This window comes from Nicotiana tabacum, chromosome 14 (genome assembly GCF_000715075.1).
Source record: "Nicotiana tabacum cultivar K326 chromosome 14, ASM71507v2, whole genome shotgun sequence".
In the NCBI taxonomy this organism is placed as follows: domain Eukaryota; kingdom Viridiplantae; phylum Streptophyta; class Magnoliopsida; order Solanales; family Solanaceae; genus Nicotiana; species Nicotiana tabacum.
In genome coordinates, this window is record NC_134093.1 from 37,533,539 (window position 1) to 37,559,520 (window position 25,982).

The window sequence follows — 25,982 nt, forward strand, 5'->3', positions numbered from 1 at the left end:
AGGTGCGAAGGCAGAGGGGGTAAGTGAGTTGCACATATGCGCATGTTTTTTGCACAAGCGCACCCGTAGGTGCGAGCCCAGGTTCCGCAGGTGCGAAAATACCTGGGCAGTGATTAAAACCGAAGGGCTTCGCGATTTTTATCATTTTTGGCTTTGCAAACTCGGGTTGGGGCAATTTTTGAGAGCATTTTCGAGGCATTTCTTGAGGTAAGTTACTTGTGCTTATTTTTGGTCAATAATCTTTTCTTGCCATGTATTTTCCCACCTAGTTAATGTGTATTTAAGGTGGAAATTGGAAGTTGGAGACTAGAGATTTGGGAGTTTGAATTGTGGATTGGAGGACCATTTGGTGTCCGATTTTAGTAAATTTGATATGGTTAGACTCGTGAGTGAATGAGCTTTCTAGTTTCGTGAATTTTGTCGGGTTTCGAGACGTGGGCCCCGGGGACCAGGTTTGAGCCAATTTCGGATTTTGGCCTAATTTTTGTAGTTTTTCTTGTGGGATTCATTCCATTAGCGCATATTGATGGTATTGTACTATTTTGAATAGATTCGGGCCATTTGGAGTCGGATACACGTGGCAAGAATGTGATATCAGGTTGATTTGAGCGGTTCGAGGTAAGTGGCTTGCCTAACCTTGTGTTGGGGACTTTCCCCTTAGGATATCTTGATATTATTTGGTGTGTGGGCGCCGTGTACGTGAGGTGATGAGTACGTACATGGTCTATTATTGTAAAAATCATGTTTAACCTTTTTAAATCATAAATTGCTTCTCTTATTAATTGTACTAATATGTTTAATTGTGTAGTTTAGACTAGAAAAGCACGCTTACATGTTTTAACTGCCTAATTGGCATTTTGTGTGTCATGTTCAGTTAAGTCCTTATTTGCCTTATCTGTGTCCAGTATAAACTGTATAACTTGATGTCATACCTGTCATTTCATCTTGCGTTGCATATTTAAATTGGGACTACGGACGTATTTCGGGAGATCCCCCTGTACTGCATATTTACTTTGGAACTACGGACGTATTCCGGGAGATCCCCATGTACTGCATATTTACTTTTGGACTATAGACATATTTCGGGAGATCCCCCAGCACTGCATATTTACTTTGGGACTACGGACGTATTCCGGGAGATCCCCTTGTACTGCATATTCATTTGAAACTGCGGGACGGTATCCCGAGAGATTTCCCACTGTGTTTACCTTGTTTTGAGCCGAGGGCTCCCTTAACTGTTAAATTTTCGAAATTTTTTTTAACTGTATTACCGTAAATTCTACTTATATCTTTTACTGTTTAATTTATTATATTTACTCTGGTAGGGCCTTGACCTGACCTCGTCAGTAGTCGACCGAGGTTAGGCTTGGCACTTACTGGGTACCACTGTGGTGTACTCATGCCCTTCCCTGCACATGTTTTCGTGTGCAGATCCAGGTGCGAGCTATCAGTCTCGGGGTTAGTACGTGCTGCTGATTCTAGGAGACTTCAAGGTACTTATGCTTGCATCTGCATATCTTCGGAGTCCCCTTCTACTCCCTCGCCTAGATACTTTCTTTATTATCCTTAGACTTTTGTATAGAGCTACATAGATTATAGCATCTTGTGACTTAGTGATATTCCGGGTCTTGGAAAATTATTTTGTATATGCCGAGTGGTACTACTCTTGGCGATTTATTATATGATGTTTATCCTTAAAATGTTGCGTTTCCTTTATATTTTTCGCAATAGTAGGCTTACCTAGTCGTAAAGATTAGGTGCCATCACGAAACCTTATGGAGGGTTAATTTGGGGTCGTGACAAGAAGTGCGAACAATCCTAGACATAGTATCTCTTGACTGCGTCTGAGTTGATAGGTTTTGGCCAAATCTCTCCATCCATTTCTGCGAGTATGAGTGCTCCTCTTGTTAATACTCGATGAACCATGTAGGGACCTTGCCAGTTGGGTGAGAACTTCCCCTTGGCTTCATCCTGATGTGGGAAGATCCGCTTTAGCACCAACTGCCCCAGTGTGAATTGCCTTGGTCTGACCTTTTTGTTGAAATCTCTTGCTGAGAGCCAGTTGTTTTGGTAGAGTTGACCATGACATAATGCATTCATTCTCTTTCCATCAATGAGATCCAGTTGTTCATAATGGCTTTGTACCCATTCTACATCGCTGAGCTCGGTTTCTTGTATAATTCTCAAAGAAGGGATTTCTACTTCGGCAGGAATAACTGCTTCAGTGCCATAAACTAATAGGTAAGGAGTTTCCCCAGTTGATGTGTGAACCGTGGTACGATACCCGAGCAGAGAAAATGGCAACTTCTCGTGGCATTTCTTGTAATTATCTACCATTTTCCTTAGTATCTTCTTGATGTTCTTATTGGCGGCCTCTACAACTCCATTCATTTGCGGCATGTATGCCGTGGAATTCCTATGCTTGATCTTAAAAGTTTCACACATGGCCTTCATTAGGTCACTGTTGAGATTAGCGGCATTGTCGGTGATGATTGACTCTGGCATTCCGAATCGACAAACAATACGACCCCGAACAAAATCTGCGACGACCTTCTTAGTTATAGCTTTGTAAGATGCGACTTCGACCCATTTTTTGAAATAATCTATGGCTACTAGAATGAACCTATGCCCATTTGAAGCAGCGGGTTCGATTGGACCGATGACATCCATGCCCCAAGCGGAGAAAGGCCAGGGTGCACCTGTTGCATTGAGTTCATTGGGTGACACTCGTATCATATCAGCATGTATCTGGCATTGGTGACATTTCTGAATATACTTGATGCAGTCTGTTTCCATAGTCATCCAGAAATACCCTGCTCTTAGTATTTTCTTAGCTAAGACGAAGCCATTCATGTGCGGTTCGCAAGTTCCGGCATGTATTTCCTCGAGCAATCTGGATGCTTCATTGCCATCGACACACCATAGTGACCCCAAGTCAGGAGTTCTTCTATACAGAATTCCTTCTCTTTGAAAGAAATGGTTGGCTAATCTTTGAAGCATGCTCTTCTGAGTATGGGTAGAGTGCTCTGATATTCTCCTTTTGCCAAATATTACTTGATGTCGTGGAACCACGAATTTCCATCACTCACTTCTTCAACATGAGCACAATAAGCTGGCTGTTTATGAATTCCTATTGGGACATGATCGATGAAGTTCTTGTATGGGTGTTGTATCATGGAAGATAGAGTGGCCAATGCATCTGCGAACTCATTTTGAATTCTCGGAACATGTTTGAATTCTATCTTTATGAACCTTTTGATCAGCTCTTGTACACAGTGCAAATATGGCAATATTTTGGTGTTCTTTGTAGCCCATTCTCCTAAAACCTGATGCACAACAGATCGGCAGGCCTCATACTCCGCCATATTGTTAGTGCATGGAAACCTGAGTTTTGCGGATACCGGATAGTGTTGGACGGTCTCTGATACCAAGACAGCTCCAATACCTACTCCTTTGAAGTTTGCTGCTCCATCGAAGAATAATCTCCAACTATCATATGCTTCAGTGATATCTTCTCCCACGAACGACACCTCCTCATCGGGAAAATACATTTTCAATGGTTCGTATTCTCCGTCTACGGGATTTTCTGCCAGATGATCCGCTAATGCTTTCCCTTTAATCACCTTTTGAGATACATAGACGATGTCGAACTCACTTAGCAATATTTGCCACATTGCTAGCTTACCCATAGGCATAGGTTTCTGAAAGATATATTTTAGCGGGTCCATCCTTGATATGAGATATGTAGTATATGCACAAAAATAATGCCTCAACTTCTGAGCTGTCCATATCAAAGCACAGTAGGTACGTTCCAGCAAAGAGTACCGGACTTCGTAGGGTGTGAATTTCTTGCTCAGATAATATATCGCCTGCTCCTTTCTTCCAGTCTCATCATGTTGTCCCAGAACGCAACCAAAAGCTCCATCCAATACAGACAAATAAAGCAACAGCAGGTGGTTTAGATAAATACTCCTTGATTTTGTCGAAGGCTTTCTGGCATTCTTCAGTCCAACTTGTTGCAGCATCTTTCCTCAGCATCCTAAAGATCGGCTCACATATCACGGTTGATTGTGCTATTAAACGACTGATGTAATTAAGATGCCCTAAAAAGCTCATCACATCTTTCTTATTCTTCAGAGGTGGCAAGTCTTGGATTGATTTGACTTTTGATGGGTCTAACTCAATTCCTCTACGACTGACGATGAATCCTAACAATTTCCGGCAGGGACTCCGGAAGCACGCTTTGCAGGATTTAGTTTCAGGTTATATTTTCGAAGCCGATCGAATAATTTCCTCAGATCCGCTATATGATTCGTACTCCTTTTGGACTTGATGATAACGTCATCCACGTACACGTCTATCTCTTTGTGTATCATGTCATGGAAAATAATTGTCATGGCTCTCATGTAGGTGGCTCCAGCGTTCTTCATACCAAATGGCATCATTTTATAACAATGTATTCCCCATGGCATGATGAAGGTTGTCTTTTCAACATCCTCCACATCCATCTAGATCTGATGGTACCCCGCAAAGCAATCCACAAAGGATTGGAGTTCATGTTTGGCATAGTTGTCGATCAATATATGTATATTAGACAACGAGAAATCATCTTTGGGACTTGCTCTGTTTAGATCTCGGTAGTCAACACATACTTTGACTTTCCCATCTTTCTTCGGAACTGGCACAATGTTGGCCAACCAAGTCGGGTACTCGACCACTCTAAGAACCTTGGCTTTGATCTGCTTGGTGACCTCCTATTTTATCTTCAAACTCATGTCCGGCTTGAATTTTCTGAGCTTCTGCTTTACCGGTGGACATGTAGGATTAGTGGATAACTTGTGAGCTACTATGGATGTGCTCAAACCCGTTATATCATCGTAGGACCATGCAAAGATATCTTCATATTCTTTTAGGAATATGATGTACCCTTCTTTCTCTGACGGTGATAGATGAATGCTTATGCGTGTTTTCTTGACCAGTTCGGAATCCCCTAAGTTAACTGCTTCAGTTTCGTCCAAATTAGACTTTGGCTTGTTTTCAAAATTTTCCACTTCTCTGACGATTTCCTCAGGTATCGTATCATCTTCTGGGTCTTCTGAATCACTATCCATATGTTGCATTGTTTCATTACATGTCACAGTCACAGGTTCATCAGGATAGGTAATAATAATGATGTAAAAAGAGAAAATGTAGAGAATAATAGTGAATACAAAAAGTAGTAATGCATTAATTGAAACCTTTAAAACGTTAACAAATGCGGCTTGATGACTCGAGCAATTATTTCAAAGCAAAATACTGAAAATGTCTCAAATGCTTAAAAATAATTGATGTTAATCTGCCAAGCTACCCAGGAACTCGACGGGTCCGGGATGGTGCAGCAGTCCAGTTCTTGAGAGCAGCTCCTTTCCTCATGGTCTGAATGGTAATGTCTTCCTCTTCCTCAACTATTTCACTGCAATCCATATCTTCTTCATCCAGAAACAGTTTCTTCATGCCAGCTAAGACTTCATCTTCCTCAGATCCCCACATAATGTCAGCTTGATGAAAGGTCTGGTGCAGAGGTGGTACTGGTTGTTCCAGTGGATAATAAGGACCATACCATGGTGGCGACCAATCCTAGTACTCCTGCCAAGTACATTCAGATCTAAGCCTAAAGGTGGTACCATGACGCTGCGGTTGTACGAGTTTGGTGATCTCTTGGAGGTTTTTGCCGAGACCCTTGCCAGGTTCATATCCAGTCCATATTAATATGCTTTCTATCTTGTTACTCCACCATTGATAATTTTCAATTACATTGACTCGCTCAACGCAATGGTATGTTTCTCCACACAGCTTCTGCATATTCTCGATGACTGGAACGGTCTGATTGGTGTAGATGGGGTTGCTTCCATCCCCATGGATAATTACTTCTTGATAATTCCATTCAAACTTCATAGCCTGATGTAGAGTAGAAGCAACTACCCCAGAGGCATGTATCCAGGGTCGTCCCAATAACAAATTATAGGTAGCAGATATATCCAGCACTTGGAACTCAACATCAAACCAGGTCAGGCCCATTTGTAGGTTGAGGTTGATTTCTCCGATTGTGGCTCTTTGGGATCCATCAAACGCCTTCACATTTATACTTCCCATCTGTATCTCGTGCAGGACTTTACCCAACCTCTTTAGAGTAGTTAGTGGGCATATATTAAGATTTGAACCCCCATCTATCAGGACCCTGATGATGAACTTATCCTGAAATTGCACTGTGATGTGCAGTGCCATGTTATGACTTACTCTTTCTGGTGGTAATTCATCCTCGTGAAAGGTGATTTTGTGGCTTTCCAGTACCTGCCCGACCATGTTGTCCATCTCCCCACTAGTGATGTCGGTGAGTACATAAGTTTCACTTAGCACTTTCATCAAGGCACTCCTGTGTGTCTCGGAGTTTTGCAGCAGTGACAAGATGGATATATGAGCGGGAGTTTTGTTCAGATGATCGACGACAAAGTATTCCCTTGCTTGTACTTTTCTCCAAAGTTCATCATGGCCAATCTCAACAACATGTGTCTTAGATGCAACTTCCTTGCTTGTTCCTCCCAAGTGCTCAGGTGTATAAACTCTGCCAGTTCTAATCATGCCTTGCGCCACACATGTTTCCTCCATTTTTGTTTTTCCTTTCCTCCTTGATTCCGCAACATAATCCCATGGGATAGCATCATACTTGTAAGATGGCGTGGGAGCTACCCTCATAGTGAAGGGTGTGGTTACCTCGACTTCAAACAGTGCTGGTATGGTTACCTCGACTTCAAACGGTGCTTGGGTTTGTACCACAACGGGTGTGAGGGTGACCAAAGATGTTTTAGGATCATCTCCCTCTCAAATGAGTCCAATTGACCCTTTCGGATTCCATTCCTCGTCAGTTTCGATCACGTTCACTCCCTCACCTCTGTGATCCGGGAGAGGATTATTACGAACATTTGGTGCAGCTTCCTTTTCCTGTATGACCTTATTGTCGATGAGTGTCTGAATCTTGTCTTTTAGTGTGCGACACTCATCAATTGTATGACTCTTCATACCTGAATGATAAGCACATGTCTTGTTCGGGTTAATCCACTGAGAAGAGTTCTCCATAGCAACGGCATGGATGGGAGTGACATAACCGGCAGCCTTCAATCTCTCATATAATTGGTCTATGGGCTCAGCGATTGGGGTGTATTGTCTAGGTGGTCTGCGGTCAAAGTTTGGTCGTGGTTTTTGGTAGTTTTGGCGGGCGGGTAGTGGTGAGTTGTAATATGCGGGTTGAGTGTTATAGGCGTGGTAGGTGGTAGCAGGTTGTTGGTATCTGGGGGGTGAAGGATGGTATGTGGGTGGAGGCGTTTGGTATGTAGGTGGGGGCGTTTGGTATGTGAGAGGAGACTTAGGACCTTGGGCCACCATTACGGCTCCCATTTCTTTCTTCTTTGAAATACCTCCCAATTGCAATACTGTATTCATGGCCTGCAGTGCCTCAAAATTTATCACCATCCCACTCTTAATCCCGTCTTCTATTCTTTCTCCCAGCTTGATGATGTCAGAGAATTTGTGATTTTCAATAACCATAAGCCTTTCATAGTACTGCGGGTCTTGAGCTCTGACGAAGAACTTATTCATTTGTTCTTCTTCAAGTGTTGGTCTTACTTTCGTGGCTTCAGATCTCCACCGAGTAGCATATTCACGAAAGGTTTCTGTTGGTTTCTTTTTGAGGTTTTGAATATAGAAAACATCTGGTGCATTCTCGATGTTGAATCTAAACCTGTCCATAAAGTCTGACGCCATGCCTACCCAACTTACCCACTTCTTCGGGTTCTGACTGATATACTAAGACAATGTATCTCCGGCGAGGCTTCGCATGAACAATTTCATACGAATTCGTTCATCTTTGCCCACTCCTACAAGTTTGTCACAATACGTCCTCAAATGCACTTTTGGATCACCAGTTCCATCGAACATTTCAAATTTGGGAGGCTTGTACCCCTCCGGCAGCTCTACATCTGGCTGAATGCACAAGTCTTCATAATTCAAACCTTCAACGCCTTTACCACCTTCGACATTCTGAATTTTGGCAGAGAGCTTCTTGAGTTCTTTTGCCATGTTCTTAATGAGCATGTCTTTCTCGATTGATTCAGGTATGTATAGGGTTTGTTGCGGGGTGTGGGGTAAGGTTTCCACATATATGGGGTTGCTTTGGTGGACTCCGGGGAGCTGGGCATAAGGGTGATCATTTGTTGAGTTTTGGAGGTTAGGAGTGTGTTGTGGTATATTCTGGGGAGTATGATAAGTGGTAGTCTACGGGTATTGGGTTGGGTGGTGATGATGTTGTTGCAGAGTTGGTATTGGAGGAGGATTAGGGTTCGGGGAGGTGTAGGGTACTAGTGTGGTGCAGGAGGGTTTGGTGGAGGGTTTTGGTTTTGCGGGTTTTGTGGTGCTTGGTTCTGGGTATTTGGATTTTGTTGGTCAATATCGGGGACATTTAGAGTGAGAGAGAGGTTTGCCAAGTTTCGGAACTACTCAAGTTCTCCTTGTAGCTCCAAAATCTTTTGTTCCAGAAGTAAGACCAATTCATTCTGTGCCGGGGTGCTCCGACCATCTGAAGTTTCGACGTTCTCAACTATACTAGAGTTATCCTTCCTGATACCACTCAAATCGTCCATTTTCCATTTCCCTTTGCTTTTTCCTTTAGGATCACTTAGTGGAGGAGGAGGTGGAGGACGTCTGGATCTAGTGTGATATGTTGTCGATGCTAAAAAAGGGTTTTTGAATCTAAAGCTAGACATCTGGAACAACATAAAGTGGACATGGAGGCAATTAATGAATGGAAGGAAATCGCCACTAAGTCCACTGAGAGATTGAAATATCTAGAACAAGGATTGATGAAGCTTGAGGGAAGGATGAGAAAGAGGCTTGCGGATTGTCAGAACACAGATGGCAGTAAAGGAGGGCATCTAGCAAAAGCTTATTTATTATTGGATATGCGCGACTTGGGGAACTTGATTGATGGAGTCAAAAGAGCCAAGCACGGAGAAGGTCCTTCAGGGACCAAGTAGACTAGCAAATAATGTCCTTTATTGTTTTCTAGCCTAGTTTTAGATTTCAATTGTAATAAGGCTAAATACCATTAGTAACTTTATTATTATTGTCAATTTAGTGAAGGTTTGGCTCATTTTCACATTAATAAAATGAAGTAATTATTGGCATCAATTTTCTCCAAGTCTATGTGTCGCTTAGGCCTACCTCGGGCACAACGAGGTCCCCAAATTAGGACGTGAATTATTACATGATTTTGCAAAACATGTTTAATATTGCAAGCAATCTTTCAATACCCCTTACTAACTTAGTTACCTTTTTCCACAATGACCTTCTAGTTCCACATATGTTGCGCCTCGAACTTGAAAGGAATGATGTCTCCTTTGAAATTTGCCTTGTACTGGACCATGTTGGAAACCCGAGGTATGGCCTGTTTTCTTCCTGTTTGTCTCATTACCCTTATAGGAGCATAAGGATAAATACCTCGCAACCCGATCAATACCAAATGAGTAGTATCCCTCGACCTGATGATGAACTCACTGCTAGAAAACCACTCAAACATCCAATGTACCTTCTCGTCTGTCAGATTGCTGAAGAAACGTACCCAACTTACAGCACTTCCGGGCTGTACGAACCTATCTGGGATGAATGTTATTTTATTTGGATGGTGATAAGTTATGTATTCATTCAATGGACGTCATAGAAGCTCTTGACGATATTTTCCCCTCTGAAAGTGCTCCAATAGCCAGACTTGCAGTAATAGATTACAACCTTCAAAATGTCCGAACCCCTGCTTGCACCGGTCTAGAGCACGGTACAGTTCAGCTAGGATAATAAGGATAATGGTGTAGGTTTGCCCCTCGATGCCTTCCATTAAAGTTCTTGCAACCATAGCTAAACGAGTCTGAATCCTTCTCCCTTTCATTGGAAATATCAACAAACCCAAGAAGCAAATGATGAATACATAAACTCGGCGGTGCGTCCAACCTAAGGAGGTAATGGAAAGTTCCTCATGATGAAGACGGTACGACTTACTATGCCCATAATGCTCATAAAGAAACCCAAAAGGGATGTAGGATTTCTTTAAGTAAAGTAATTCTTCATTTTTCTTAAATCCCAACATCTTTAGAAAACCGCGAGGGGTGCGATTCTCTGGTACTAGTAACCCAGACTATCCCACGACATTTTAGCAAAACCTCCTATTTCTTATAAGAGAGGAGTCATTTCTATGTCACCAAATCAGAAGACCGCTCTTTTCTCATCCCAGAACATGGTAGCAGCCTCAATCAAAGCTATATTTGGTTGGATATTAAGCAAAAATGGCAAGTCACCAAGTACGCTTCTCACATGATTCTTGTCGCAAGGCGCAAGGTTTTTCCACCAGTCAAGTAGCAGAGGTGGGATGTTTTGGACCATGCCGAACCTAGGCCCCCTCCAGATACGACCACTTACACAATAATGATCAACATATTGGCACATTTTCTCCAAGTAATGCACATAACATGGTGGCGCCCATTGGAATTATGAAAATCCCATTGGGCTTTGGACAAGGCTTATCTTAGCAGGCTATTACGTTAACAACGTTTTAACCTGTACTAGGTTTAACATGATGCATGTACATTTGATATTGGAGTAAGGTTTCTAGAAAGGTCTAGACTGGTACTCTCAAGTGGACAACTTGAGAGGGAAAGGCACGGGACCGTCAACTCACCGCTGATCGACTAGTCTACCGCAAATAAGCCTTTTCGATTTAAAAAAAAAGGTAATTTTGGAAGAGCGCGGACACTCATCAAGCGCCGCTATATTGATAATTGGCACAAGTGGAGTATGATCAGAAATAACACGTTGTCAAGTATTGGCATGATAAATATGTAAAAGAAGTAAATACAATAGTAAGGTAAACATAAGAAATATAGAAAGGAAAGACAAAAGGAAAGACAAAAGAAAAGAGTTCGTGGAATATATGCAATAATGTAATAAAGCAGATATGGGAATAGGGATAGGAGAGGCATGATATGGCAGTCTTAGACAAGATGAAAGGAAGAGTGATCACAGCAAATATAGGTGAACGGGAAAGGGATGTGCATGTCATAACGGATTTAAACAAATAAAGGTGAACGGGGAAGGGATGTGCATGTCATAACAAATTTAAATAAAGGTGAACGGGGAAGGGATGTGCATGTAATAACAAATTTAAACAAATAAAGGTGAAGAAGGGAAGTGCATGTAATAAAGAAAATAATCCACGAAAGTCAAGTTCATTATGGCAAGAGCCTAAGTGTAAATCCCCAGCAGAGTCGCCATGTTGTCGCGCCCCATTTTTCTCGCGAAAAGCGGGCTTCGACATTTGTGACAACTCCATTTGAGTGGGAGGTAAAGTGTTAAAAGAAGAAGAGTTGTCACCTAACAATTTTTAAGGTGTGTTAGGGCACCTATTATGCAGATAACTCTATTTGACTAGTCAACGCCACCAAAGATCGGGTAAGGGCTCAAATTACCTCAAAGAGAAGGTGTTAGGCACTCTTCGGGTTCCACAACTGTGGGTCCCGGTCGAACTTAAGACTATATGGATTATAATTAGGCAAAATGATTAAATAAACAAAGAGAATAAAAGGTCAAAGAGTTTCATTATAACACAATGAGAATTGGTACGAATCTTTAAGGACTACAAGGATACAACTATAACGGTCTATATTAGATGACTAAGTGTATAAAGAGAAAAGGAGGGGCCTAAGTTTTTTAGCCTAAAGGATCACCCCGTGCAACATAAATAATACTTCGCAACTCCTTTTAGATAGGAGTTGCTTATATTATTCAGTGGGCACAGACTATCATCTTCTGCTACCCAATTACTATGTTGAAGTTGTTTACTTAGAGCGTTCTAATTCAATTCCAGGCCGCGTCCTATGCGTGCATTACCCGTCCCATGCCTATGGTCCAGGAGGTATTGGACCTCTATTTGGGTGGTTCTAGACTTTACTTAGGCTGCTCAAAATGATAAAACTAAGTGACATTCAAAACAAATAGGACTTTACTTAAGGACAATTAAAGGCTCGAGTTAGCCTCCACACTTAGACAACAAAAACACGCAAACAGATTTTTACGTTAGGCACTGGACAGTTTCAGAATTGAGGCAAATTGAAGTCATTAAGCTCTATAGACATGGTTTCTAAACAACTACTCAGTTTAAAAGTATCCGGTACTGTTATGCTATTTATTGAAATTATAAATTATAAGTTATTAAAACCTATAGACATGATCTCTAAGTGATTTACGCAATATGGAGAGTGAAAACCATTGGGAATACTCAGAATTACTCGCGTTTGATTCTATCGGCATGCTTTCTAAGCGAGTAGCAGTATTTTATAGCTAGATTCTAATAGTTGGCAGTTGAAAACTGATTCTGTAACACTTTTTCCCTATAGGCATGTTTTCTAGGCGAGCAATAGATATAACAATAACTGATGAATAAATTAAGAACCTATGGACATGATATCTAGATGAGGACCAGTAGAGCATAAGCCAGTATAATCCTATAGGCATGGTATCGAATGAACATGTTGTCATTATGCAAATTGAAGGATGGTTATTGGCATTTTGTTTCCTATAGGCATGCTGTCTAGTAACACATAATAGTGGACATGGGAATAGATAGAGTATTTAAGCTCATGCTTTGATAGTAAACAAGTTGTGTGAATGTGTGATTCCCCTAATGACATAATTTTTACTAATGTACATGGAAATTCAAATAGCATATATGGCAGGTTGGATAAGTAAATCATACGAATCCTATAGGCATGTTTTCTACCCTTTCATGCAAACATTAGAATATATCGTTTCCCCAATTTCACTAACACCCCAATTGTTTATTACAAAATTATTACAGACCAGATGAGGAATATAAATACAAATATTATATAAGAAATTATAGCAGGCCTACAGCAGGCCCAAAGGAGATACCCAGTATTGCCTGGGCCTTCAACAAACTCTTTCTTCGCAAATAGCATGCTCAGATCCAAACAGGGGACTATGCCCATCAGCACAACCCAATAGTCATAGAGGAACTCAAGCCAAACCAAACAGTCACAAATTGCCCATATGACCCAAAATATTGAATTACACAAAAATCACTTATAGAACACAGTTTGCAGATTATACAAATAATGTGAGGAAGAAAAGCTAAATGCCAGAGACAACTCAAGTTCCAGCAGCAAATAGAGTGATCAAAGAACCCCAAATCCTAGTATGTCAGGGTTCACAAGGGTCTCAAATGGACCCCGAGCAGTGCTCACACTAGGGAGGTCAATAGAGAGAGTTTTGGTAGCCTTGGCTTTCAGCCGGCCAAGAGTGATAGATTCAGAATAGTGTAGGTAACAAATGAGAGTGAGATGACAGTGATCAAGTGATAGAATTTGAAGAGGTGCACTTATATTTTAGAAGCATACATAGCAAGGGTGATTAAACAAAGAACATACAAGCAAAGAGAATCAACAAAAACTCAAAGGGCAGGTTGATATCAAAAGTTCAAACACTTAGCATATTGGGCAGAAAACATTTTGTAAGAAGCAGGGGAATAAGATTTTCAAGATTAACGTACAAAGGTGCACAATGCCAAATGAGTCTAAAGTAAGTAGAGCACTAACTTAAAGGATTTAAAGCCTAGGGGTCCAAATTATGTTGAATATCTATCACAAAACCAGAAAGTAGACATGCCAACTTATATCACTAAGACAAAACAATAACACACATTATAAGGAAACACACGTTAAGATGGCTACTCTAAAGGTCCCAACTAATCACCAGGGGATACAGGATTAGGCAAACCGAAGACATAATGAGTGACAAAATAGCATGGGAGCAGGTCATAGCTAGAGTGAAAGTCATAGATTAGGACACATTATAGATACGAGTCAGTCATTACAGGAACCCAGAACAAAGCAGGGAAGCAAACTCATGCCAGGCAGTAAATGTAAATATTCAGGTACCAACACATTAGGCTAAACGAACTTAAGAGAGTCCAAATTATTCAAGTTAAGCATAAACATATATCAGAACTGGCATATTCAGGTAAAATCAAATGCTAAAGAAGTTCAGATCACAAAATGAATTGAATGCCAACAAGGTTGCACATAAATATTGTCTAGAAACACATTAGGTCATAAAATTTCAGAGGTATGAATATGCAAATCATGAACACAGGAGAATAAAATTGCAAAAGATAAGGAACTTACCAGTTATCACTTGACAAATAGACAAACAAGAAAGAACAAACTCCACAATACTCTAAACGTCAGCAACGAGCAATAGAACCCAGAATCTTAGTGTGTCAGAATTCTCAAAGGCTTCAAACGAACCCCGGGCAGTGCTCGCACCAAGAAAAGTTAAAAATTAAATTCCAGTTGCCTTGGCTTTCAGCCGGCCAAGAGCTAAAGAATAGAACAAGAGAATGAGAGAATAATAGAGTGACAACCTTTAGTTCTCAGTGAATCTCGTGAAAAAGTCTGTTTCAAAGAGGAATGGGGAGGTGTTTATATAGTAGTAGAAATCAAGCAAACAAACAAGGAAACACTGTAAAATCAAACATAAATAAGAAAATAATAACATGCAGAATCAATTTAATCGGATTAGGAGAAAAATTAGGTAAACCCTAATTGACAGAAATCAAAGATTCGATCGAAGATTTTGGTGAATCGGCTTCATATCGCCTTGCCATGAATGTATATAGATGGAATACCGTCTAGATCTTAAAGATTGGAGACGGTTTCCACATTATTCCAGGTCTGGTACTTGCCATAAATAGGCAAGTACTAAGTAATACCAAAATCGTGTAAGTAATACGGAGATGGAGCATATATGGAAGGCAAATCGTAAGAGGATTCCATATCAAGGTTAGAATCGGAGATAATTGGGGGTCTGACGGCTAGGGTTTGTGAAGGAGAAGGGAGTGGCAGAGAGAATAGAAGCGGATGTCTTTAGGAAATGGGGATTAGGATTAGGTTATGGGGATATAAGGAAAGGGAGAGAGGTGTTTGTGGGTCGTTGATCGCTTTTGATCAACGGCTGAGATTAAAAACGAGCTAGGTCAGATTTTGGACTGGGCAGGGTCGCTTGGGGTTGGGCTTGAGGATTGGGCCAGGGATTTGGTTTTGTTTGGTCCGAAAAATAGCTAAATAATTGGGCCAGCTTTTAAATAAGAGATTAAAAGGGAAATAATTTAATAAAAATAGTTAAATAAATATATATAAAAAATGCTATTTATGCAAATTAATACTTTAAAATAATAGTAAAATATTATAAAAATATAAAATATTATTTTGACCCTGAATAAAACGACAAAATGCAATAACAATGCAAAATATAGGCTATTATTGCAAGATTGTGCAAATAGCCTAAGAATACCAATATAATTAAGTAAACAATATTTGAAACATGTATTATGGATGAAAATAATAATTTTAGATGATTAGGTCATCAGAAGAATAATTTAAAGGAATAATTAATAAATATTTCAGTAATTTAAATGCAAGAAAATTAATTTTAAAACTTTAAAAATTATAGAAAATGCTTGTATAGATTTTGTAAACTACATAATGATGCAAAAATGATATTTTGAAAGTATATAAATTATTTAAAAAATATGAGGAAAAAATTGGGTATCAACAGTAATTGGTCAATATCATGGAGAATAGCGGATTGCATTAGGGAGCTAAGGATTATGGTGGAGGAGCATGGTATTGTTACTAGACATCGCTTTAGAGAAGCAAATAAAGTTGCCGATAAGCTAGCATTTATGAGTCACTCAACTGAAGAAGTGTGCATATACACTGAATTTGATACTCTCTCAAGGCAGATTAGAGGTTTATTAAATGCCGATAGATGGCAACTTCCTTCATTTCGAGTCAAGAGGAGAAGATCAAGTCTGCTTACTTATGAGTCACCTTGAAGTATCAACTTTATTGCCAACTTTTAGCGGGATTTTTTTGTTATTTTGAAAATATGTTAGTTGATCCTCTACCACTAACTTGACTCGTCTTTATCACATCTTGTAAAGAAGGTTTGGTTATATCCCCCATCTTCAAATGTACTATGTTCAAAGGTGGCAATAAAATCGTGGCTCGATTTAAAAAAAAAGTAGAGTTGGAGATAATCCATTGAAATACTCTACTTTCCGTATGAACTTTAAAGTTTTTAATTAAACTTATTTGTTCACCTCTTGCAATATACACATATGTTCTGCAAGTTTTATCAGGTTAGTTTATTTTATTTTTGTAACTTCCTATGAGCATTCATGAAACTATATATTCTTGTTTATGTGGATTTGGCTTGGGAACACTTCCTACTATTCTTTAGTATGAAATAGCATTATTTTTCTGAAAATCATACCAGTGACAAATAATACATTAGGCATTTGCCAGTTAATTGTTGTGTTTGTTGTGAGAGGTAGTTTTTTTGGATATCAGAAACCATCAAAGATCATTTTTATCACAATATTTAGATATTTATGGTAGTATTGTTTGCATACAATAATCCTTCAATAATTAATATCAGATAATGCTTAAGCATAGTACTGTTCATATGTTCAAGTAGAAGAAAATCCAATCAAATTGAGCTGACCATGAGCCTCTTGTTTTGCCTCTACATCTTGCAGCCACTGTCTTCTAAGTACAAAATTAGAAAATAGAAGAATAAGAGATGATGATTTAAATTTTTGTATGAAAAACTATGGAAATAATGCCTTTTGCTTTTTCTAATATTATCTTTTATAACTGAAACAAATCCTAATTTGAGGGGTCGTTTAGTCGGAAAGAAGTTATCTCAGAATTAATTATCTCGTGATTAGTTATCCCGGGCTTAGTTATTCCACCTTTCCATGGGGATGAAAAAAATACTACAACCTCGGGATAACTAATATCGGGGTTAATTATATCACAATTGTCTCACAACCAAATATGGGATAAACTCTTCTTAAATTTAATCTCATGATTAATTATTCTTTATCTCTCATACCAAACGAGCCCTGAGTACATTATTTATGTTGTTTTTAGAAAAAAGTTATTCCCATTAAGCGCGTGCCCAGAAACTAGTACTAGAATAGGTACCGAATATTATTCCTTATTAGTCTCTCATGCATCCTATTTTATATATATTGTTTGATTGGACACGGATTTTAAGATATATTTTTTTTGAAATTTATATTCTAAAATAAGTACGTATGACTTCATTACGATAAATTTAGAAGTTTAAAAGTTAATTTTTGTTAAATATAAAAAAGTATCATTATTTACTTAGATTGACTAAAACTAAAAGTGCATCATGAGACAGAAGAGTATTATTAATTTACTATCCCTCCACAGTAAAAAAATTATATATAAGGATCTCTAAAAGGCAGGATGCACGACGCTTGATTTTGTTTAATTGACTAGTTGGTTGAACTTCAAATGCATCGTCGTTTTTGCCAAAAAACAATTAATGTTAGAGATAAGGTGAAGCAAGAAAACAAAAGGGAGATGGTTATTGAAATTGAAATAATAACACTATTATCATCTAGAAGCCAACGATTCTTGGCTAGTTAAGATCGCCCAATAAGGAGTTTTTTAGACTCTATGCACTTACCGCAGAGAAATTCATATATCCAAGTTAATTTTTTTGTTATATATATCCAAGTTACTTATGGAATAGCAATAGATTTAACTTATGTTTATGACAGTATGAACAATTTTCACTCGTATTTTAATATATTGTGACATGTATTGTCTTATTTTTCGTGTTATTTATCTCATAGATGGTTGGTAGTAATTATTACATAGTAAGTGATTTGAAAGTGTAAAAATTCTTTACACAGAGATTATATTAGTTAAACTTAAACTTTAAGATAATTGAAGGTAACTCTTACCGATAGGGATTGTATTACTTTTGGTACTATTATAAAAATGATAACTAATCTGTTCACATGTTAAACTATACCAGTAACGTAAAAAGATTTTTATTACGTCATTATATATAATATAAAGTTATAAGTTAAGAAAAGCAATGAAAAATGTTCCTACCAGAAAATGATAGATTAAAGAAAAGGTGGGAAAGATGGGCGGATAGAGAGTAATTGAAGGAAAACTGTACACTTGCTTTTGTTATTCTTATGCACTAGTAGTCGTACATGCGCGATACGCGATCATTATTAAAAATTATTAATTAAATTAAATTATCACCGGGCTTGTTTGAACATATTAGATCGTATTAATTTAATAAATTTCAATTGTCATCTTATTTGTCAATATGATATACCCAATAATAAAATCTTTATTAAATTAAAGGATTTAATATAGTCATTGAATAATTTTTCGCTCTGTATTTTTGTTTATTATTATATTATCCAATGTTTAGTATTTTTACATTATTAATAGAATTTTTTATTAGCATATTATTTTATTTTGCTCGCTTTCTTTTAATCTATTAAATTAAACGGACATATATAGTCATCGAATAACTTTTTTGTTCAGTATTTTTCATTATTATATTATCCAATATTTAATATAATTACATTATTAATAGAAATTATTAGCATATTACTTTTTTAATATTTCTGTGTGCTACTTTCTTTTGGTAATATAATAGAATATATATATTTTATTACGCTTGAAAGATTTTTTTATTTTAAATTTTATTATGTTGTTCTCAATAATATTGTCTGAATTTTAATGAATAAATATACTTTTTATTTCAAAAAAAGAAAAACGAAAATGATTTTTAAAAAAAAATAAAACAAAGAAATTAACTAACCTAAACCAACCTTTACATTGTTAGTGGAAATTATTAGCATATTTTTGTCTGCTACTTTTTTTTTGTAATATAATATAAGATATATATTTTATTACACTTAAAATATTTTTTTATTTTAAATTTTATTATATTTTTCTCAATAATATTGTCTGAAATTTAGTGATAAATATACTTTTTTATTTCAAAAAAGAAAAAAGAAAAAAGAAAATAATTTTAAAAAAATGAAACAATGAAATTAACTAACTGAAACCAATCCTCACCCATGTTTGAGTAGTTAATTTCTTTGTTAATCATACTTTTCTTCTATGTTTAAATTCAAATTCAAAAAGAGCAACTAATTATTTATTAATTATTTATTAATTATTATTAATAAATAATGCATAATTTAAAAAATTTTAAATTAAAATTTTAAAAAAGTATTTATTACTTAACCTAACTAACTTTGTCCTAAAATTTCTAAGTGGCTTTTTATTATGTTGCCACATGGCTTACTATAGTGTCTTTGCCTCTCCTTTTATTATATACTAGTGTTAGAACCCGCGCGATGCGCGAATAATTTGAAATAATACTAATATTATAAAATTATGATCTAATATATCATATTATTTTAATAAATATTAGTTATTATTTTACTATTTAATATAGTGTACAGAAATATAATAAAACATATACAAAATCAAAGGATACACATCATATTATAATCAAATAAATTATTTGTTCCTTGTTTATTCTTTATTAAATTAGCAAGTACTTAGTACTATACATTTACTAATGTGCCTTTTTATTAACTTTTCAATTGGCTTAATATTTGATACCACTTCTCCTTTAATAGAACATAAGTATATGTTTTCTTATTCTGGAAATATCTTTTTTGTATACTTATGTTATACTATTCAAAATTCTTCAATTGTCTAAACTTATCTATAATTTCTTGAGTGTTATTTATTTATCTTTTATTTATTAATTAATTCAAAATATAAATATTATAAAATTATCTTTATCCCCCTCTTTTCATACATTCTTTTCTACTATAATATTTGATTAGTTTTTTCATTTTTTATTTTACTAAAAATTTAAATAATATAATTTATTTTGCTAAATTATAATTTTGAATTCATCAAAAGTATAAAGGGATAATACTTTTATTATTTTATAAAAAAACTACTAATATTTTTAATAATTAATAATTTGTGTTTTATATATAATATATTATCTTATGTATAATATCCTAATAGTATCTTTATATTTTTGTATTTTTCATTATGAAATTATGAGTTCTATTTATTAACTAAAATTTTCTACATGAGAAATTTAATTTATATATATTTTACACTATCTTTTATTTTTTTAGTATTCTTCGTTTATGACTAATTGTTTATTGTGATTTTAGTTATGTGTATATGTACGACTTTTCTCATAATAATTCTAATTATAAGTCTTATATTTTTATATTTTCCCACAAATTTATATTTTATTTCTTCTTATTCCTTGCTTATCTAATTGTATTATTCATTACTTAATATTATTAAACTGACATATTCATTTTTAATAAATTACCAATTTAGTATAATACCTACTCCCAAATTTGAATTGAAAGTTTTTAATTTCTTTTTTTTAATAATAATTTTAAAACTCTAACTTAAAATCACTCCCCAATTTGAATTTGTATTTTTTTTTATTTTTTTTTAATTTTTAAATAATTTTAAAACTTCAACTTTGTTGAAGCTCTATTCTAAAAATCTACACTTGTCGTCTTATGGTTATGCCACTTGGCATCATAGAATTATTTACTTCTCTTTATATATATATCCAATTTGAATTGGTAGTTTTTTATTTTTTGTTTTTTTATTTTTTTTTATTTTAAAATAATTTTAAAACTCCAACTTGAAACTACTTCCCAATTTGAATGAGTAGTTTATGTTTTTTATATTTTTGTTTTTTTATAGATAATTATAAGATATTTATATTTATTAATTCAAGTAGAGTAACCAATTAATTCAAAATTTAAAATTCAAAAAGATTTTTAGTTAGAAAGGTAGTTTATTTTGTCTTAACAATGACACTTGGCTTTTTGTAGTTATGACACTTGTCTTAATATAGTGCTTTTACTTCTCCTCCTTTGTATCAAAAGACTGTTAAAACTCCATAAAATGCTTCTATAAAAAGACTTAAGTCAGATAATGGTAGAAAGTACATCTCCCACAAACCGCTGCAGGGGTATTTGAAAAAGCAAGGTATTGAATCTCAAATGACATGCCCATACACCCCACAGCAAAATGGGATTGCAGAATGGAAAAAGAGACATTTATTGAATAGATAGATTAAAAACAAAGATGGACATCTAGGTTGCGTGGGAAAGAAGAAAATAAGAGGATAGCAGAACGAAAAGCACAGCTAGCCAAGCTTTTCCAATATTAGAAGCACTTTTTTTTAATCTTATTTGGTCAAGTTTCTCCAATAGTAAAAGCACATTTTTTTTCCTCAAAATAGTACTTTTTTTTCAAAGTTGATGTGTTTGGCCAAACTTTTGGAAGAAAAAAAAAAGTACTTTTGAGGAGAAGCAGAAGCAGTTTTGGAGAAGCAAAAAAAATAGCTTATCTCCAAAAGTACCTTTGAAAAAAATACATTTAGAAACATGTATAGGGTGAAATATGAAATGACACGTGGTCGTCTAAAGGGAGGACACGTGGAACCCAAGACACGGATGACCGAATACCAAACGCAGTCATTCTGTTTGTCACCGAAAAGGATAATATTCATAAAGGTGTGTTAAATGCTCTGCGCCTGGTAGCATTTAATAGGGAATATTCTGCAGCATTAAGAGCGACGATTCGTTACAGAGAATTCGGCGTTTATGTTCACCGTTACGTCTTCATCAATGACTCTCATAATTGACATTAAAGGAAGGCATGATCTTGGGACCTCCTTCCTTTGACATAGCTATAAATAGTGAGCTCAGCTATCATTGTAGGGGGATACGAATTTTCTCGCAAAACTTATAATCTATTCTATACAAAGCTTTATACAATTTTGCTTTCTTGGTTTTTGATCTCATCTTCGATGTGCCCGAAAACGTTATTCTCGGAATTGTCATCTCTGCTGTTTTCATCTATATTTCAAGGCTAAGTATTATACATTTCTTCAATTATTGTATTATTTCAGAATCAAATTAGTTCACTTGTCTATAAATCACGTATAAATTCAACTGTACCGTTTTACGGGTAAACAAAGCAGTTTTTAAAAGTTTGGCCAAACACCAATTACTATTCAGAAGTGCTTTTCAAATTAATTAGTTAAACACAAACTGCTTCTCACCAAAAATACTTTTGAGAAAAATATTTCTCAAAATAAGCTGATTTTTGCAGCTTGACCAAACAGGCTAGTAGTTGGAAAAGTGAAAAATAGGTGTTTGGTTGAAAGTGAAGGTGAGATAATAAGGAAAAAAATTAGTAGTATAAGATTTACTCTTGCTTAGATATGATACGTATAGATTAGTCCAAAAGAAAAAAACTTAAACTTTATTTTCTTGTGCCACCCATATCATTCGGGTATTACTCTTGCTTTGTCTCACTTATTTAATGAGATTGATTTAATAAAGGAGATCTATCGTGTAAAATGCTGGCTTGTCTTATCATACGCGGAGCCAAGGTGGCGGAAGAGGTTCATATGAACCTTTTTCGCTGGAAAATTATGATGTATATATAAAGTTAATTATTTTAATGTATATATAGTAGGTGTTAAATTCCTTTAGTTTCTTCGCAATGTTTACTTTTTATTTTTTGAATCCCTTTGACGAAAATTCTGGCTATGCGGCTATGTCTAATAATTGCCTTTAGATGAGTCATGTCAACAGGTACTGGAACAAGTTTTAAAGATATTATTCACAACTCCAATAAGTAAAATGAGTAAGTTACATGAGATCTGCTTGCTGAGGATGCCATCTGATTGCAGCACAATCTATTTCTTTCATATTCCCCGTTTTGTTGCACCAATGCTTCTTGAAATTAATTAATCTCTTTTTGATAACACTGGTGTTCGGGCGGCTTGTAAAACCTCTTGTAATCTTTATATTGACGTTTTAGGACAATATTATTAACTTGATTATCATTAAGAAATTCCAATCACAGCTTTTTCTTTTTCTTTTGGTCATAATTATTCTTGGGAGCTCTTCTGGAAATTAAATATGCAGCTATATATAATTTGTCCTATCTCCCCCCAACCCCCCCAACCCGGTTTGACTCTTTCTGTAAAGTTGTTGTGTAACAACCCAAAAAGAGGTTTGAGAGAAATATGCATCAAAAGTTAAAACCAAAAAATCATTATCTTTATTTCATCGCAGACTAACATTGCATATCACCAAATGCAGTGTACTTATTGTGACATAGCCTCAGTTTCCTCGAGGAATATGACAATTCCCTTTCCTTAAAATGATCATTCAATTTTAATCCTTTCTTTTCAGTTGATGAATTTGGTAAACCAGTTTAACATATCTGAGTGAGCCTCTTCTGCAGCTTTGACAGCCGATTCATCCTCAACGTTGTATCGAACTGTCCATCCATGTTCAACTCCTGGGAATATCTTCACACAGCTCTCAATCTGTACAATAGGTAACAATTATTATTCCCCCTTTTAGAAAAGATAGATGATTTCAATATACTTCATCCTTTTGGTCAATAGTAAACTTGCATACTGAACTATATCAATGGGACAATGTTAATGACAAACTGTCCAATTGTTCCATTCCTTGTTTATCTTCTTTTACCCATATAACAAACCTAAATGCTTTAAGAGATGCAACTTACCTCAGATTTTGCAGATAAAGCATCGGTTAGCTGCTTTGCTTGGTCAGGCGGAAATATATGGTCGTGTTCAGCTGCTAATATTGCAGTTGGAACTTTTACCTCTGAAAAATACAACATTATTTATCTGCTCCAAAACTGATTGAAGTTATAGCACTCACTGTACTAGTTCTTGTCTACTGAAAAATATGACTAAGGATTTACCATTTATCTCATCAACTGTAATAGGACCAGGATGCAAGATAACTGCAGCCCCAATACTATTCTCATGTTTTGCCAATTTAGAAACTACCATTCCTGAAGCAAAATAAGGAGTCCATGAATCTCCCTTTCTATTAAAATAAAGCTAAAGATATGTAAAAACAGGAAATATACTATAGTTCAGAATAGATAGAAAGACACATTTGTCTCACCTCCCCAGCAAAAGCCTGCTGCTCCTATGGAAGAAACACCTTTACTTTTCAGAGATTCAACCACTGCTTTAGCATCTTCACATCCTTTGTCCTAAAAGATGTAACTTGTAAGAACCAACTCAATGTCTAATACTCTTAAAAAAAATACCTTAACTTATACACAAAAGCTATTTATCTCCAAGACACATTACTATTACAGATTCATCATCAATATTTGCATTTCCGCGAAGTTAAGTAAATAGTTTCAAGTGTTGCAGCAATTTGCATCTTTATTCAGGAATTCCCTCATGTTCTTTGAAATTAAGTTCACATAGAATGAGACTAACCGCGCCATGATCTTTTAACCATGTCTGTACGTTATGTTTCTCGCGATCAAGAGGTTCACCATAGAAGAAATCAGGAACAACCACCAAGTACCCTGCAGCTGCAACTTTATCTGCTATCTTCCTAAATTAACCAAACAGAAGCAGAATATTGAGGTATCATCAACATTTATGGTAGTCAAAAGGTATATTTATCATTAGGATTACTACTACTTTGATAGAGAATAAAGTGTTAAAGAATACTAAGTTTGTCCCTAATCGAGTGTGCAAACATTTCCAAAAGAGTTTTAACTTCTATGCATTAACATTATAAAAATAAATTACACGATCAAGTCATTTAAAAGACAATTATCTATAAATAAAATAAATTTATTTAATAATATTAATTAGTAACCAAGATAAAAAGTAAGTAACCTGTTATACAAGTTAATTACGCTAATAATGTAAAAGATTTATTACATTCCAAAAGGGTGCAAATTATCCCGAGTTACTCCACCCGTTGCCTCAAGGTTTAGCTTAAAGGTTTTGGATTGGACCAGTGGCGTAGGAGTAGCCAGGAATCCCGCAAGTCAATAATTTTTTTGGTCAATGAATGGTATAAACTATTTGAAAAAGAGCCAAATAGACCACGGTGATTTCCATTTAGTTTTGGCAAACAAAATGGGTAAATTACTTTGATCCTTCGAACAACACATTACTTTGAACACTTTGGACCGCTGGATTGCCTCACTCAATTATATTAAGGGTGTTCAAAATATAATATATAACAATATAAAATAGTATATGACTTATACACGTAATATATTTTTCAACGAAGGGTGTTCGCGGCTATGCCACTTGATTGGACACTCATATCTTTCACATGAAAATCTTATAAAAGAAAAGTATTGATAAAGAATAGGCATCAAATCTCAACAAGGGAACTCTACTTACCTCAAAAGTGGAGCTTCATATCCTGCAAAAATTATATACAGATAAGAATTAATAGCCGATAAACCAACAAGTTACCATCTTTTTTTTAAAAAAGACAAAAAAGCTTGCTTCGAATGCTTCTTTAATACAAATTTCGGAGCTACGGTTAGGTCAAACTCAGTAGCTTTCTTTCAGATTTTGCATTTGTCTTAAAATATTCATTGAATACGTAAAAATTATTAATTTAGAATCCAATAACTTAAAAAAGATTAAAATCCGGAAAGACAGAAAAGCTTCCTTAGAATGATTCTCTAATATGTAGTACTCCCCTTTAAGTGATTGGAAAGGCTCCAATATTTCTTGATGGTTGAGGGGATTCAATTGCCCAATATATATTATCTAACTGGGGAAAAGAAACAGCAAACACTAGCACTGTATCAAGAAAAAGTTGATGTTTACCAAATACATCAGAAATGAGAAGAATGGCAAGCTTGGAGTCAACAGATCCAGTAACATAGCTGTTAAGCCCTCCAATATCTTGTAAATCCCCAGCTCCAGAAGCTGAGTTTAGAGTTGGTGGATTCTTGAGACATTGTGGTCTTGACATTTCACTACTCCTCTTGCGGATTTTTATTTATGATGAATAAGAAAAACCAACTATACTTCTCTTCTTCCTCGTGCACAATAAGTAAGACAAGATTGGAGGATTTTTT

At 35.9% G+C, this 25,982-nt stretch overlaps 1 protein-coding gene across 1 annotated transcript; it reads right to left on the minus strand.

Annotated features, from left to right (window-relative positions):
• Positions 1–23,124: 23,124 nt before the first annotated feature.
• LOC107829421 (endo-1,3;1,4-beta-D-glucanase) lies at positions 23,125–25,982 on the minus strand. The gene is made up of 7 exons (XM_016656886.1): positions 25,729–25,982; positions 25,291–25,312; positions 24,361–24,481; positions 24,035–24,125; positions 23,826–23,918; positions 23,625–23,725; positions 23,125–23,418 (listed from the first exon to the last, which is right to left on the minus strand). The coding sequence occupies exons 1-7, from the start codon at positions 25,874–25,876 to the stop codon at positions 23,278–23,280; spliced, it is 717 nt and encodes a 238-aa protein (XP_016512372.1). The 5' UTR covers positions 25,877–25,982; the 3' UTR covers positions 23,125–23,277.